At 40.2% G+C, this 18484-nt stretch overlaps 1 protein-coding gene across 1 annotated transcript in view; it reads left to right on the top strand.

Moving 5' to 3' along the window:
• The first annotated feature begins 17619 nt into the window (after nucleotides 1-17619).
• LOC126203294 (actin-related protein 2/3 complex subunit 3) overlaps nucleotides 17620-18484 on the top strand; it is a 40256-nt gene continuing 39391 nt past the window's right edge. Inside the window, exons 1-2 of the mRNA XM_049937554.1 lie at nucleotides 17620-17746; nucleotides 17880-18053. Of these exons, the coding sequence (XP_049793511.1) occupies nucleotides 17741-17746; nucleotides 17880-18053 (180 nt within the window). The 5' untranslated portion in view covers nucleotides 17620-17740. The remainder of the gene's footprint in view (nucleotides 17747-17879; nucleotides 18054-18484) is intronic.

Here is an 18484-nt window from a genome sequence, read left to right as displayed (position 1 = left end):
TGTCCCAGCGTCTGTCTGTCTGCTCCGTCCGTGGCCCTTGGTGGAACGGAACGTTCTTCTCTGATTTTCCTGGTTGAAGGCTCCCAGGCTGTGCTGAGATGATAGCCACTGTCGCGGTTGATTAGGTTGTCATGTAACCGTATTTCTATAAACTCTTTGATTACTGAGTCCCCAAAATCCGTTTGTACTGCATATTTTCTTTGTGTCCTCGAAGTCGAAGTTGTGCTTCTCGTCAATACTATGTTCCGCCACAGCAGATTTGTTGGTCTGACCCAAGCATACATGCCTGATGTGTTCATTGCAGTGCTGTGAGATGCAACACTGCGTCAGTCCTATATATTGCATCCCACATTCGCATCTGGTCTTCTACACAACAGGTGTCGTCAGACCTAGTGGTTCCTTGGTTGAACCGAGAAGGTCTTTGATTTTTCCCGCTGAACGGAAAACGGTCTTCACTTTATGTTTCTTGAGAATTCTCGCGATCTTGGCAGTTGGAGGACCCGTGTATGGCAAGAACGCACAGCCCATTGCTTCGTCATCATCTGGTCTCTCTTCTCTCTTCTCGTGGTCGCTCTTCAGGGCTCTCCTTATTTGTCTCTCACTGTATCCATTTTTCTTGAAGGTGTCCTTGAGGTGTCGCAACTCTCCTGGCAAACTTGCCTTATCGCAGACGGACATGGCCCTGTGCACTAAGGTGTTGAGTACAGAATTGCGTTGCACAGGGTGGTGGCAGCTGTTGGTATTAAGGCAGAGTTCTGAGTGTGTTTTCTTTCTATACACTGTGTGTCCCAGTGTGCTGTCCATGTTTCTTGTGATCAGGATGTCCAGAAAGGGTAAGCTTCTGTTCTCTTCTATCTACACGGTAAGTTTGATATTTCCATGTATATACAAGGACGATGTATTTGAGGACAATTTTATGGAAATAGAAGAGGATGTAGATGAAGATGAAATGGGAGATATGATACTGTGTGAAGACTTTTCCATAGCACTGAAAGACCTAAGTTGAAACAAGTCCCCAGGAGTAGACAACATTGCATTAGAACTACTGACAGCCTTGGGAGAACCAGTCCTGACAAAACTCTAACATCTGGTGAGCAAGATGTATGAGACAGGCGAAATACCCTCAGACTTAAAGAAGAATATAATAATTCCAATCCCAAAGAAAACAGGTGTTGATAGGTGCGAAAATTACCGAACTATCAGCTTAATAAGTCACAGCTGTAAAATACTAACCCGAATTCTCTACAGATGAATGGAAAATCTGGTAGAAGCCGACCTCGGTGAAGATCAGTTTGGATTCCGTGGAAATATTGGAACATGTGATGCAATACTGACCCTACGACTTATCTGAGAAGATAGATTAAGGAAAGGCAAACCTACGTCTCTAGCATTTGTAGACTTAGAGAAAGATTTTGACAATGTTACCTGGAATACTCTCTTTCAAATTCTGAAGATGGCAGGGGTAAAATACAGGGAGTGAAAGGCTATTTACAATTTGTACAGAAACCAGATGGCTATTAAAAGTGTCGAGGGGCATGAAAGGGAAGCAGTGGTTGGGAAGGGAGTGAGACAAGGTTGTAGCCTATCCCCAATGTTATTCAATCTGTATATTGAACAAGCAGTAAAGAAAAACAAAACAAAAATTCGGAGCAGGAATTAAAATCCATGGAGAAGAAATAAAAACTTTGAGGTTCGTCGATGACATTGTAATTCTGTCGGAGACAGCAAAGGACCTGCAAGGGCAGTTGAACGGAATGGACAGTGTCTTGAAAGGAGGATATAAGATGAACATCAACAAAAGCAAAACGAGGATAATCAATTGTAGTCGAATTAAGTCAGGTGATGCTGAGGGAATTAGATTAGGAAATGAGACACTTAAAGTAGTAAAGGAGTTTTGCTTTTTGGGGAGCAAAATAACTGATGATGGTCGAAGTAGAGAGAATATAAAATGTAGACTGGCAATGGCAAGGCAAACGTTTCTGAAGAAGAGAAATTTGTTAACATCGAGTGTAGATTTAAATGTAAGGAAGTCGTTTCTAAAAGTATTTGTATGGAGTGTAGCCATGTATGGAAATGAAACATGGACGATAAATAGTTTGGACAAGAAGAGAATAGAAGCTTCCGAAATGCGGTGCTAGAGAAGAATGCTGAAGATTAGATGGGTAGATCACATAACTAATGAGGAGGTACTGAATAGAATTGGGTAGAAGAGGAGTTTGTGGCACAACCTGACTAGAAGAAGGGATCGGTTGATAGGACATGTTCTGAGGCATCAAGGGATCGCCAATTTAGTATTGGAGGGCAGCGTGGAGGGTAAAAATCGTAGAGGGGACTAAGAGATGAATACACTAAGCAGATTCAGAAGAATATAGGTTGCAGTAGGTACTGGGAGATGAAGAATCTTGCACAGGATAGAGTAGCATGGAGAGCTGCATCAAACCAGTCTCAGAACTGAGGACCACAACAACAACAACCAGTGAGGTGTTGATGGAACTCTAGCAGTTTGTCCCTGCCATGTGGCCAAACTACAAAAGAATCATCAACATACCTATAGAAGGCTTTTGGATTGTATTTAGCAGTGTCCAGTGCTAGCTTTTCGAAGTGCTCCGTGTATAGGTCGGCTGTGCCTGGTGCTAGGGGGGAGCCCATAGCTACATCACCTATTTGTTTGTAGAACTTCCCACCACATTTGAAATAGGTGGTGATAAGCACATGTTGAAAAGCTTGATGATGTCCTCACGAAAATGTTCTTCTAGTAAAGCCAGGGAGTTTTCTATTGGTACTCATGTGAATAAGGATGTCACATCGAAGCTGACTAGTTGGTCTTCATTTTCCAGCTGCATGTCCTGTAGTACCTTCACAAACTCAGCTGAGTTTTTCACATAGTGTGGACCGTAACTCACCAAGGATTTAGCATCTGTGATATATGCTTAGCAATACCATATGTCGGCGAGTTAATAGTGTTCAAAATAGGTCGTAATGGGACGCCTTCTTTGTGGACCTTTGGGTGCCCATAGACACGTGGTGGTGCTGGTGCCCTCGGGTACAGCTTCCTGATGATATTCTTCTCTAGTCCCGAGTTGTTGAGTATCTCAACGGTCTTGCGACTCACTGTGGTGGTGGGGTCCTTCCCTAGTCGTTTTTAGGCAGGATCCTGCAGCAGGGCGTCGATTTTTTTGCCATTAGTATTCTGATTTAAGCTCCACTGTCACGTTCCTGTTGTCCACTGCCAAGGCCACTGTGTCCTGGTCCTCCCTGAGTGCCCGTAGTGCCTTGCGTTCTGCCACCGAAATGTTATTCTTCGGCATCTTTGCTTTGTCTAGTGCTGTGCAGACGTCTCTCCTTACTTCTTCTGCAGCCTCGTCAGGTAGTCTCCTTATGGCTTGCTCTACCCCACTTACGGTGTCCCGTTTCGGCAGGGTTCTCGGAACCGGGGCGAAGTTTAGGCCCTCGGACAGCACCTCTTGTGTTGGCCCATCCCGTTCCTTGTTTGTTAGATTAATGACCACCTTGTTGGGAGATGGTTTTTCTTTCTGTTGTCGCACTTACAGAAGTCGAAGGAATTTCTTTTACTGCCTTTTGGTGGCTTTCTTCTTGGACCATTCGCCATTGGCAAAGGTATTGCCTTCTGTCCAGTCCCAGGTGTGTTCTGGGAGACAGGAAGCCAATAGGAGGTGTAGAGAAAGCAGGCTTCTAGCGTTCTTGTCGAGTTTCAGTCTTGTGACTCTCTTTGTTCTCGTACTAGGGACGCGCTCGGCTGTCGTAAGATGTATCTCGTCCTGTTGGTATTGACGGGATGACGCAAGTTGGCGAACTTAGGCCTCACTTGACCTGACATCGGAGTAAGAAACCCAACTTGCTGAGCACCTTCCCCTGCTTGCTCCATAGTTTCTGCAGCCTCTTGTAACTGCGATGTATATCCTCCCCATAGAGGTATGTTATATATGAGTGCAGGCTTTCTCGGCGAATTTCATATATGAAGTCTTCACCTTTCTTTCAGCCGAGTAGCGTCGTCGTCTCGTAGCAACGTTTCGATGGAATGCGTCTCCATCATCTTCAGGCGAAGTGTCGGGATATCGTCGGTCGCGGAGTGATATCTCTGCTGGACCGCTGTCCGCTTCCCACCGCTGGCCAATCACACGCCCGTGGAATCTCCCTATGCGCCTGGAGCGGCCGATGGTGGGGGAGACGCGTGTGCTGGGTTACTATTGCTAAGAATGTATCACAGATGCTTAAACCCTTGGTGGGTTACGGTTCACACCATGTGAAAAACTCGGCTGAGTTTGTGAAGATACTACAGGGCATACAGCTGGAAAATGAAGACCTACTAGTCAGCTTCGATGTGACATCCTTATTCACATGAGTACCAATAGAAGACTCCCTGGCTTTACTCAAAGAACACAGTGAGGAGGACATAATCAAGCTTTTTCGCCATGTGCTAACCACCACCTATTTCAAATGTCGTGGGAAGTTCTACATATAGATATATGATGTAGCTATGAGCCCTAGCACCAAGCATAGCCGACCTATACATGGAGCACTTCGAAAAGCTAGCACTGGACACTGCTAAACACAAGAGAAAAGCCTTCTACAGTACGTTGACGATACTTTTGTAGTTTGGCCACATTGCAGGGACAAACTGCTAGAGTTCTATCAACACCGCAGTGGTATACATGGAAATATCAAATTTACCATGGAGATAGAAGAGAACAGAAGCTTACCCTTTCTGGATATCCTGATCACAAGAAACATGGTCGGGACGCTGGGGCACACAGTGTTCAGAAAGAAAACACACACGTACCTCTATTGTAATGCCAACAACTGCCACCACACTGCACAATGCAATTCTGTACTCAACATCTTAGTGCACAGTCCATCAGCGATAAGGCAAGTTTTCCAGGAGAATTGCAACACCTCAAGGACACCTTCAAGAAAAATGGATACAGTGAGACACAAATAAGGAGAGCTCTGAAGAGTCCATAGAAATACGGTTACACGACAACCTAATCAACTGCGACAGTGGCTACCATATCAGCACAGCCTGGGAGCCTTCAGTCTTGAAAATCAGAGAAGAACGTTCCGTTCCACCAAGGGCTACAGACGGAGCAGACAGAGACGGACGCTGGGACACGAACCCCGCACACGCGTCCCACCCACCACCGGCCGCTCCAGGCGCATCGGGAGATTCCGTGGGCACGTGATTGGCCGGCGGCAGGAAGCAGAGAGCGCTCCAGCAGAGATATCAGCCTGCGACCGACGATATCCCGATCCCTAGGTCTGTATGACATGTCCCGCGATAAGCACAATCGCCCCATGACGATCTTCGACGACTAAGTCGAAGAGAAAATCCCAATATCCATTCCCAAATCCTGCTCCTACCCAAATTACTACAATTATCTCGCCAAACCTCGGGCAAGTACCAGACATACACAGAACAATCATCACATTTCACAGACACCAAAAAGTACAGAAATAATCACACACACAAGTACACAGGGGAGTAAAAGCCGAAAGGCTACAAACTCCCCCTCACACTTCCCCCAAAGAGGGGAAAGTAATAGATGAGAGCAGCAGCAGCACGATATCCCAACACTTCGCCTGAAGATGATGGAGACGCATTCCATCGAAACGTTGCTGTGAGACGACGACGCTACTAGGCTGACAACTCGTGAAGACTTGATATAAGAACAAGTTTATGTTTTCTTCAGTGAACTGTCTTTTGATGAAGCATCTCCTCCATTTTTTTTGCTATTTATTTTTTGTAGGTTTAATTCTGAAAGCAGAGCAGAGTGATCCGAGGTACCTAGGTTTAAAGAGAATTTGGCAGTGTCCTCAAATGTATAATTTGTTAAAATATTGTCTATGCATGTTGCTGTTCGCTCATTTACTCTGGTTCAGTCAGTGAAATTTAGTCTAAAGCCATGTTCTTGAATTATGTCAATAAACTTAGTTGACATGCTTGTTTCGCTTGCTGCATCTACATTAAAAATCAGCAGCAATTACGATTTTTCCCTGTTTTCTTTACTGAGTTTATATAGGAGACTCTGGAATTTTTCTAAGAATAATGTATTTAGGTCACTACCTGGAATTCTGTGTATAGAGATGATGATGGTATTCTTTTGTTCTAGCTCTACACAACTTTCAAGTACAAGCTCTTCATTTAGAAATTTAAAATCGTCTCTTTCTTTATATTCCTACGAATTGTTAATCAATATACAGGAGCCTCCACGAGTACTGTTTTGCCTACAAACACATCTAGCTATCCTAAAGTTTTCTAACTTATTTAAAACTGTGATTGAATCTTTCGTGAGCTAGTTTTCGTTTAGGCAAACGACTTTGATATTTCTTCCTTGTGTAAGAATAATTTGCAGCTCGTCAGTTTTTGTGGTTTCATCGTTAGGATATGTTGCATTTAGGCCGTTCATGTTTCAGTGCATTAGGAATGAAGACTTAATTACACTTACTTATAGTTTCCAACACATCTTCCCACACCCGGGTTCCCGGGTTCGATTCCCGGCGGGGTCAGGGATTTTCTCTGCCTCGTGATGACTGGGTGTTGTGTGCTGTCCTTAGGTTAGTTAGGTTTAAGTAGTTCTAAGTTCTAGGGGACTGATGATCATAGCTGTTAAGTCCCATAGTGCTCAGAACCATTCGAACCATTCCAACACATCTTTCCTTGAATAGCCCTCTTCACTTTTATTGGAATTTGCGCAGCTGAATAAGTATTAAGGAGAAAAAAAGGACATTTTACTAATAACTATATTTGCACATTCAAGAACAAAAAAATTTACAGCGAACACAACAGAATAATTAGCGCACACAAAGAGTGTTAGACAATGCCAAAGAGGTCTATTTTACACAGTGCACTTTCCGCCGACACACACGAAATATACAGGGTGATTCAAAAAGAATACCACAACTTTAGGAATTTAAAACTCTGCAACGACAAAAGGCAGAGCTAAGCACTATCTGTCGGCGAATTAAGGGAGCTATAAAGTTTCATTTAGTTGTACATTTGTTCGCTTGAGGCGCTGTTGACTAGGCGTCAGCGTCAGTTGATGCTAAGATGGCGACCGCTCAACAGAAAGCTTTTTATGTTATTGAGTACGGCAGAAGTGAATCGACGACAGTTGTTCAGCGTGCATTTCGAACGAAGTATGGTGTTAAACCTCCTGTTAGGTGGTGTATTAAACGTTGGTATAAACAGTTTACAGAGAATGGGTGTTTGTGCAAAGGGAAAAGCTCTGGACGGCCGAGAACGAGTGATGAAAATGTAGCACGCATCCAGCAAGCATTTGTTCGCAGCCCAGGAAAATCGACTCGCAGAGCTAGCAGAGAGCTGCAAATTCCACAATCAACTGTATGGAGAGTCCTACGAAAAAGGTTAGTTATGAAACCTTATCGTCTGAAATTGGTTCAAGCACTGTCTGCAGCTGATAAGATTAAAAGAATCGATTTCTGTGATTTTATCCTTGCTCAAATGGAAACAGATGAATCTTTCGTTTCAAAGATTGTGTTTAGTGATGAAGCAACTTTCCACACTAACGGGAAAGTCAACCGTCACAATGTCTGTATATGGGGCACTGAGAATCCGCGGGAAACAACTCAGTATGAACGTGACTCGCCTAAGGTGAACGTTTTCTGTGCCATTTCAGCCAATAAAGTTTTTGGTCCCTTTTTCTTCGAAGGTGCTACTGTAACTGGACTACAGTATCTGGAGATGTTAGAGAATTGGCTGTTCCCTCAGCTCGAACAAGAAGCACAACAATTCATATTTCAGCAGGATGGAGCGCCACCACATTGGCACTTATCTGTCCGTAACTACCTGAACGTCAACTACCCGAGGCGATGGATCGGCCGCCAGGCAGCCCGTGACAGAGCACTTCATCACTGGCCTCCAAGAAGCCCTGATCTTACCCCCTGCGATTTTTTCTTATGGGGGTATGTTAAGGATATGGTGTTTCGGCCACCTCTCCCAGCCACCATTGATGATTTGAAACGAGAAATAACAGCAGCTATACAAACAGTTACGCCTGATATGCTACAGAGAGTGTGGAACGAGTTGGAGTATCGGGTTGATATTGCTCGAGTGTCTGGAGGGGGCCATATTGAACATCTCTGAACTTGTTTTTGAGTGAAAAAAAACCTTTTTAAATACTCTTTGTAATGATGTATAACAGAAGGTTGTATTATGTTTCTTTCATTAAATACACATTTTTAAAGTTGTGGTATTCTTTTTGAATCACCCTGTATTGTTCACACAATTCCAACACCCCTCCTTGAACTTATATTTTGTGTGTTGCTTCCACAAGATAGACCAAATACTCCCACAATCTTCTCAAACTTCTCCCTTTCCAAGGGTTTGGTCAGAAGTTTAGCTATCATGTCTTCTGTGCGCAGATAGTCCACGGCAATGTTCTGTCGCTCTATGTGATCCCGAATGAAATGGTGCCGTATATCAATATGCTTTGTCCTAGCACTAGTAACATCATTTTTAGCTATGTTTATGGCTCCCCTATTGTCACAGAAGGTGGTTGTAGGTTCCTCAATTAAATTGGGTTCTATTTCACTTATTAATGTTCGTAGCCAAAATGCTTCCTGTGTGGTGTAAGATAGTGCCATATACTCGGCCTCTACGGTGCTCAATGCAACAGTTTTTTGCTTTTGACAGGACCATGATGTGAGGCCCCCCATTAATTTAAAACAGCAGCCAGTGGTGGAGTATCTGTCTCCCAATTCACTCCCCCAGTTCGCATCGCTATATCCCTCTAGTTTTGCGTTACCATCTCTATGGTATTTTCACTCATAGTTCGAGGTTCCTCTTAAGTATTGGAATATCCTCTTTACAGTTTTCCAGTGCTTTTCCTTTGGGTCTCTGCAATATCTGCTCACTGCATGGGTGGCAAAAGCAATGTCGGGTCGTGACGTTTGAGACAAATATAACAGACTCCCTACTGCTTCTAAATAAGGAACATTCTTGTCACATTCCACATCAGTCTCATTTACACTTAACTTCACTCCTACTTCTATTGGAGTACTTATGGGTTTGCAATCACTCATGCCAAATTTCTTTAATATTTTTTCCGTGTATGATGACTGACTTATGATCAATTCTTGTCTTTCTTCATCCTTAGTAATCTGCATACCTAAATAACGTTTGACTTCTCCCAAATCATGCACCTTAAACTTGGTTTGCAGCTGCTTCTTGAAAATTCTCATTTGGCCTTCAATTTCAGTCAGGATAAAGAAATCGTCTACCCATATTCCCATTATTATTATTTCTTCTTTTCTCCCTTTATAGTAAATGTTGGGATCTGCCTTGGATTGTTTCATATTCATATTTATTAGAGTTTCATGTAGACATCGATTCCAGCAACGTCCACTTTGTTTAAGTCCATAAATACTTTTTCTCAAACGCCAAATCTTTTTACTTTCTGATCTGGTTTTTATGGCTTCCCTTGGTGGAATGAAATATATCTCCTCCTCCAATTTCCCATTTAAATATGCCGTTTTAACATCCATATGATGAATTATTAAATTTCGTTTTACTGCCAAGGCTAAAAGATATCTCAATGATGCATACTTGACTACAGGTGAAAAAGTTTCTTCGTAATCTACCCCTTGTTTTTGTGAATATCCTTTTACCACAAGTCTTGCTTTGTATTTTGGTGATGAGCTTTCAGGGTTCTTCAAATTGAATACCCATCTTGCCTGCAGTGGTTTCTTATCTTCTGGCATATCTACCCATTCAAAGGTTTCGTTCTGATATAAAGATTCTAATTCTCTCTTCATCGCTTCTTTCCATTCTTGAGAGTTTGGGCCACTCATTGCTTCTTTGCTGTTCTTGGCTCATCATTAAAAGACTGTGCTGTATACATCTCAAAATCCGGATATTCCTTCGCTTTTGGTACACGAGAAGAACGCCTGTTTTCTTCATTTTTTTCATCCTCTAACTCATTGTCATCATAAATTGTATACATTTGTCCTTTGCTGTCGTCTTCCTCACTTTCTGTTTCCTCATACAAGGTTTCACCTTCTGAACTAGGTGCAGTTGACTTAGCTGTTTTGCTCTCTTTTGAGTCCTTTCTATTTTCAAAGAATATTACATCTCTACTTGTGACAATCTTTTTAGTCAATGGATCCATTAATCGGTAGCCCTTTGAATTTTCACAATAGCTTACAAAAATATACTTTTTAGCTTTCGGGTCCCATTTTCCTCTTAGCTATTTTGTAATATATGCCATTGCATCACACCCAAAAACCCTTATATTGCTTAGATCAGGTTTCTTTCCTATCCATATGTCATAAGGGGTTCTCTTCTTTAATGCTTTTGTAGGTGATATATTGTTCAAATATACAACTGTTGACACTGCCTCTGCCCAAAAATCTTTGGATAATTCAGCGTCAGTCATCATGCTCCTTGCTTTCTCGACAATGGTCCTATTAGCCCTCTCAGCAACCCCATTTTGAGATGGGCTGTACCTTATGGTAGTTTGATGCCTGATTCCCTTTTCTGCCAGAAGTTTCTTCAATTTCTGGTTAATATATTCTCTCCCATTATCAGACCTGATGATCTTGATCTTCTTTCCCGTCCACCTTTCAACCATATTGCAATATTCCTCAAAGATATCTCTCACTTGGTCTTTAGAACTAAGAAAATAAACATGAGTATATCGTGAGTAATCATCAATAAACGTAAGAAAATAATTACTCCCACCTATGGATTCACACTCCATCGAGCCACATACATACATCTGTGTGGATTAACTGTAAGACTTCTGTGGATTTACTCTTACTAGTCTTGAAGGGTAACCTTGCTTGTTTTCCCTTTATACATGTCTCACAAGGATCCTTGGACACACTAAAATTCTGTATTCCCTTTACCATATCCTTTATTATAGACATACTCTTTCTATTTAGATGTCCAAGCCTCCGGTGCCATAAAAAACCTTCTGCTGAATATACTGAATCACTAACATTTTTATGTTTACTGTCAATGGTATCCAACTTAAAAATACCCCTTTCGTTACTTGCTGTAGCTATAACTTCACCACTTTCACTGATTACTCTTGCACCCTGCATGTCAAAAGTGACTGTATTTCCTTTCTTGACAATTTCCCCTACAGACAGCAGGTTAGTTGCCACATTTTTCACATAATGAACATTGTGTGCTGTAACCATAGCTGATTCACCATTTACACTTAAATGCAGATCTAGTTTCCCAGCCAGGTGACACTGGAGCTTGTTGCCATCAACAATAGATATTCCCATATGAGTCTTATCTTTGATGTCATAAAGAAGTGATTTATCTTTAGCAATATGCACAGATGCACCTGAGTCTAAAATCCATTCCATATCACGATTGCTCAACCCACCAAAAGAATAAAAACATGAGAGTGCCTTACCTTTGTTATTGGTCCTTCTCTCTGGGCTATCAGTAACATACATCTTTTGCTGAGTGTCTGATCTTGGGCTTACAGTTTCTTTGCACTGAGACGCAATATGTCCCATCTTCTGACATTTATAGCACCTCACCGATTTCTCCTTTTTGTTTCTTGAGTAGAGAGCAGACGCACCTTCCTTCTTTAGATTAGATTAGATTTACTTTCATTCCAATTGATCCGTAGTGAGGAGGTCCTCCAGGATGTGGAACATGTCAGAAAAACAACAATACATGACAAATATTTACAATTAAAACAAATAAGCTAATGTACCATTCCACAGGTCCCATGTGGAATGATCGTCATTTTTTAATGAACACTAAGAGTAATTTTACAAATACTAATGCACTGAATTTAAAATAAAAAGTTTTTTATTTATTTATAAGGTAATACAACTACTGTAATACTTATTTACAATGAACACATTACTGCACTGAAATGGTGCAGAAGTTAGATTATACTAACACACACACACACACACACACACACACACAAATTTTCAATGAACACATTACTGCACTGAAATTGTGCAGAAGTTATGTTGTACTTATATACAAATCAGTTGGTTTTACTAAGAAATTCATCAATGGAGTGGAAGGAGTTGGCCACCAATAAATCCTTTAGGCTTCTCTTAAACTGAATTTCATTGGTTGTTAAGATTTTTATGGCTGCTGGCAAGTTATTGAAAATGTGTGTTCCTGAATAATGCACACCTTTTTGTACAAGACTAAGTGACTTTAAATCCTTGTGAAGATTATTCTTATTTCTAGTATTGATTCCATGAATTGAGCTGTTGGTTTGAAAAAGTGATATATTTTTAATGACAAATTTCATTAAGGAATAAATATATTGGGAAGCAGTAGTTAGTATCCCTAGTTCCCTAAACAGGCTTCTGCAGGATGTTCTTGAGTTCACACCACATATAACTCTCACTGCACGTTTTTGTGCCCGGAAAACTTTAGCTTGGCTTGATGAATTACCCCAAAAAATAATCCCATATGACATTATGGAATGAAAGTAAGCATAGTATGCCAGCTTTTTCATTTTTATATCCCCTATGTCTGACAAAATTCGCATTGCAAACAGAGATTTGTTAAGACGCTTCAGCAGTTCTGTGGTGTGCTCCTCCCAGTTGAATTTATTATCAAGCTGTAATCCCAAGAATTTAACACTGTCCACTTCTTCTATCTTCTTGTCATCGTATGTTAGACATATACTCTTGGGACACCCCTTACAAGTTCTGAACTGCATGTAGTGTGTTTTTTCAAAGTTTAGTGACAAAGAATTGGCTAGGAACCAGTGATTAATGTCCACAAATATTTTATTGGCTGATATTTCTAAGACTACATTTGACTTGCTATTTATTGCAATGTTTGTACCATCGGCAAACAAAACAAACTTGGCATCTGGTAATGTTACTGATGAAAGGTCATTGATATACACAAGAAAAAGTAAGGGCCCCAAAATGGAACCTTGTGGGACCCCACATGTAATTAGTTCCCAGTTGGATGAGGCCTGATAGCTTGATACATGTCTCTTTCCTAATAACACCCTTTGTTTCCTGCCAGAGATATAAGATTTGAACCATTTTGCAGCATTTCCTGTTATACTATAATATTCTAGTTTACTTAAAAGGATATTGTGATTTACACAGTCAAATGCCTTTGACAGATCACAAAATATACCAGTTGCCTGCAATTTTTTGTCTAATGAATTAAGCACATTTTCACTGTAAGTGTAGATAGCCTTCTCAATATCAGAACCTTTTAGAAATCCAAACTGTGACTTTGACAGTATGTTATTTGAGATAAGATGGTTATAAAGACGACTGTACATTACTTTTTCGAAAATTTTTGAGAATGCTGGCAACAGTGAAATTGGACGGAAATTTGATGCTATTTCTTTATCTCCCTTCTTAAACAGTGGCTTAACTTCAGCATATTTCAGCCATTCAGGAAATATTCCACTAATAAACGACTGGTTACACAGATAGCTTAATATGTTACTTAGCTCAGAATCACATTCTTTAATTAACTTTGTTGATATTTCATCATACCCACTAGATGTTTTTGATTTTAAAGATTTTATGATGGACATTATTTCTGTTGGGGTAGTGAGGGTCAAATTCATATTAAGGAAGTTACTTGAAATGTCTGGTCTAAGGTAATCCATAGCAGCATCTACCGAACCTGACAACCCCATCTTGTCAGTAACAGTTATAAAATGTTTGTTAAAAAGTTCTGCAACACTATACACATCTGTCACCAATGTATGATTTACTCTTAATGCTATTTGTTCCTCTTCATGCCTGGTTCTACCAGTCTCCTCCTTCACTATATCCCATATTGTCTTTATTTTGTTATCTGATATGACTATCTTTTCCTTGTAATATATTTGCTTTGACATCCGTATTACAGTCTTTAATATTTTGCAGTATTTCTTATAATGTGCTATAGCATCAACACTGGAAATGTTTCGGAGTGACAGATACAGTTTTCTTTTTGTTTTACAAGATACCCCTATTCCTCGAGTAATCCATGGCTTCTTTGTAGACTTTGCTCTAACCTTGGTAAGTTTTGGGGGAAAGCAGTGTTCGAATAAGGTAAGCACTTTATTAGCAAAAATGTTATATTTTTCATTCATGCCATGAACGCTGTAAACATCAGTCCAGTGAATGTCTCTGAGGAGTGTCCTAAAATAATCAATTTTTGGCTTACTGATTACCCTTTTGAGCTCAGATTTAACAGATTTTATATCCTGTTCAGTATTAACATTTAACAGAAGGAACTGCATGTCATGGTCTGAGAGGCCATTGACTATTGGTTTTGTAATATAATTTTGTTCATTGGACTTTTCTATAAAGATATTATCAATGGCTGTTTGTGAGCAAGTGGCTATCCTAGTGGGGAACTTTACTGTGGGAATTAAGTTGAATGATAGTGTTACTAACTCAAACAAGTTCTTAATGGGAGAGTCTTTAAGGAAATCTATATTGAAATCACCAGCAACCATTATTTCTTTGTTTTTGGTTGTTAAATGGGCCAGTACAGCTTCAAGGTGGTTGACAAACAGATTAAAGTTACCTGCAGGTGCTCGATATACACTTAATATTATGAAGGATTTTTTGTGAAATTCTAATTCTGTTGCACATGCTTCCATATGCTGTTCTAGGCAAAATTTATGAATGTCTATGTTCTTAAATTTATGACAGTTCCTGATGAATGTGGCAACTCCTCCTTTCTCCATTTCTGATCTACAAAAGTGAGATGCTAACCTAAACCCTGTAACACTTAAAAGTTCTATACCAGTGGTCACATGATGTTCAGAGAGGCAGATTATGTCAGCTGGGTTTGAAGACTCTAATTCATCTATGCAGATAGTTAATTCATTAATTTTATTTCTCAGTCCTCGAATATTTTGATGCAATAAAGATAGCTGACATTTCTCATTGACTGAGTTAAGATTGGGTGGAGTTGAAATATCTGCTGACAATTGAAAATTCTTAACCAATGGCTGTTTATGCTGATGTAATAAGCTGGAATTATGTTTTTTGATTTCTTTCTCAAACTGAAGATTTGTCTCAGTTCTAACCTCATTTAAAATTTGCTTTCTTTCTGTCCTCCCTACCCTAAAAAAGGGTCTTTTCTGAATCCTATAACCACTGGTATTTTACCACTCATGATAGTGCCTCCCCCCTTTAACTTTCCTGCTATTTCCCCAGCCAATTTACCCTTCCCCCTCCTGTTGAGGTGAAGGCCATGCCTAGTATAATCCCACCTACTGAGAGAATCAACAGGAACCACACCAATGTGTGACCCCGCACCCGATATGAGCAGCCGTTCCAGCTCCAAATTAACTCTCTTGACAGAAGAGTTCAAATGAGGTCGGTCATGGCGCCCAAGAACAGATACAAACTCAACACTAGTATGCTTCGATGCTGACGCAATCTTCGCCAGGTCACACTCTATACTGTACCCAGGATCTCTGTCAATACTGTTACCTGCCCCACCCACTATAACCACGGTGTCTTCCTTAATGAAATCTTTGCAAAGTGATCCTAAATCCTCTGTCACCTGCTCCAGACCAGCACTAGGTTTAAAAAAATTGGTGACCTGGTATTCTGATCCTAGTTCATCCTGCAAAAGTTGGCCAACACCTCTTCCATGGGAACTACCTAACAACAACACTTTCTTTCTCTTTACTGATTTCCCTACATTCTTACTTTTCAATTTGCTGCTGAAAGTTTGTTGTGCCCTGTCTACACCTGCAACTGCTTGAGGCTCACCAGCTTCTAACTGAAGCAACAGGTCAAATCTATTTTCCACATTCACCATAAAGCTGTCAGACAAAGTTCTAGGCCTGTTCCTCCTGTTGCCTGTTGCCACTTCCCACCTCTCTTTACCCTTCTCCCTCCTTAACCTGTCAAGATCTCCCCTGGCCTTGTCTAACTCAGCCTGAAGGGCGGCAATTTTCCCCTCCTGTTCTAGTATCTTCCTATCTCTACTACAAATCCTACAAAACCACTGATGAGTCTCATTTACTTCCCCTATTCCCACGCCACTACAGTCACCCACATGGAAAAAACTACAGCACCCATCACACCAAAGCCCCGACCTAACAATTCTACGGCAAGTCAAGCACTTTTCACTCATGATAAACGTAATAGTTTATTAAGAATAAGTCAGTTAAATTACAGATAAACACGAAAATATGGTTACACAAATTTGGCCTATACGCAACTGTTTACGCAACTGTGTGTAAACAAAAACAAAAGTGCAAAGTTTCTGAAACAACAACTTAAACTTTACGCTACTTTCCGGAAATGCTAGTTAAATAATGAAGAGGTACGCTAAGTTAAATTGCTGGAGAGAGCAAGGAACAACTAAACGAAATTCAATGTACAACAGCTTGGAGCACTCTTTACGTCCTGCAAGATTTTCACCTTAACACTGTCGCCTGTGATTGGTATACCCGAGCTTTCAAGTCCCATAATCATAGGTGCATACCTTTCGGGCAGTCCCGCCAACAGCAATGTTCCTATCCATTCGTCAGCGATCTCGAATCTGATGTTTCTCAGTCGGTTCGACGTGGTTATTATTTTGTTAACGTATTCGTCTACACTCTTACATTTGTGCAGACGAGTGGCAATTAACTCGTGTAATAATCCTACTTTTCTCGTAAGACCACCATCCTCGAATGCACTTCGTAAATTGTTCCAGACTTCTTTCGCTGTAGCAGCTTTTTCAACGTGAACATAATTCACCGAATCAATCAGTAACATCAATTCTGATTTTGCTTTCCTATCTTTATTTGAATAATTCTGATCTGTGGATTTCATTGTCCCATATACCACGTCCCATAGGTCGTCTAAACGTAAATACGCTTCTACTGCGAACTTCCAGGTTGCATAGTTTTCGCGACCTATAAGTCTTTCAATCTGTGGAATTTGTGCCGCACTCATTCTTAACGGTAACTTGCTTTTTATTGCCGTAAAGAACACCGAAAAATAATGCGGAAAAAAATTGCGATCGTCTTGTAAGGATAACTCGCAGTTCACGTAAATTGGAACTTTCCCAATACTTTCTCCCTACTATTTTATTGATATACTTATTCCAAATGCAGCCTGGGCCCATAACCTATTGGAATTTGCACAGCTGAATAAGTATTAAGGAGAAAAAAGGACATTTTACCAATAACTATATTTGCACATTCAAGAACAAAAAAATTTACAGCGAACACAACAGAATAATTAGCGCACACAAAGAGTGTTAGACAGTGCCAAAGAGGTCTATTTTACACAGTGCACTTTCCGCCGACACACACGAAATATATTGTTCACACAATTCCAACAACTTTTACTGTTGAAATTTTCTTTCCAGAGCGATGTTTTACACGATTGATGCAACATTTTTCTGGAACCTCTTACCATAAATTATATTTGCGAAGTAGGCCTACAGGCACGAAATTCTTAGTGCCAGTCCAAATGTAGCGTATTCTGTAACATAGCGTCCAGTTCCCAAAAACCGTTGCAAAACTTTTAATAATATTCAACTCTTAGTTTTTTTGAAAATTATCCTGTTGCAAGTATTAATCGACATTCGGGGAACCATTGTCACTGATGAATTTCATTTCTCACAGCAGAATTCTTATCGTTTGTTCTCTACCACTGTTATCTTTGAGTAGACAAAAGTCGTCGCCAAAGATCATCAATATACAATAGTGTGTTGATGTGCGGAAGTGGTGTGTTTTGATGTGTGTTGTGTAGTTTGAAAAGCAATTTTGAAGTCGCAGTCGTCACAATGCCGGTAAGCTAAAAATTTGTTTCCTATTCTGCCTTAACAACACCAACAACATCAGTAACACTTGATGACATCGACATTTTATTTTTCTTTCAAGAAATGGGTGTGTCACTTTATCAATGCTGTTGTCACTTTTCAGGCGTATCATTCAGGCTTTACGGAATTTAGCCAAGTCGTCGGTAACATGGCAATTTTACCTTTTAGAACACAATTTAGAGGACCAGCGCCTACATTCACAAAGGATACAGACATCATTGATGAAGCTCTGTACTACTTCAAAGCAAATGTATTTTTTAGGACGTACGAAATAAAGGTAAACCAAGTCTTAAATATTAAAATAGTTGCCATGTTATAAGAACAAAGGAATCCACAGTATAATAATAAACGTAAATATAGATTGCATAACTGCCTTTAATTCTTTGATTTATGAAAAGTGACAATCTTAATTCTGCAGTGGAAAATTATGTATTCCTGAGCTCATTCTTATGTGTAATTGTGATAAATCTGAAACTGAGTAAGGTAGAAGAACGAGTCTTTGACAGTATTCGAGTAATTGACACTTACCTCAGGTGTGTGAAATAGGAAATTAAAACCTGTCTCCTTGATATACACATACAGGACAATTTATGTCTTACTATATGTGGCATCATTGTAGGGAGAATAAATTGTAAAATGATTTATGATGTGTTGAGAGCAATTTTACCTTATTTTCATGAAGACAAATGTTAAGGGAAAGTTCTTCTT

This window comes from Schistocerca nitens, chromosome 9 (genome assembly GCF_023898315.1).
Source record: "Schistocerca nitens isolate TAMUIC-IGC-003100 chromosome 9, iqSchNite1.1, whole genome shotgun sequence".
Classification (NCBI taxonomy): Eukaryota; Metazoa; Arthropoda; class Insecta; order Orthoptera; family Acrididae; genus Schistocerca; species Schistocerca nitens.
This window is presented reverse-complemented; position numbering and strand designations above follow the sequence as displayed.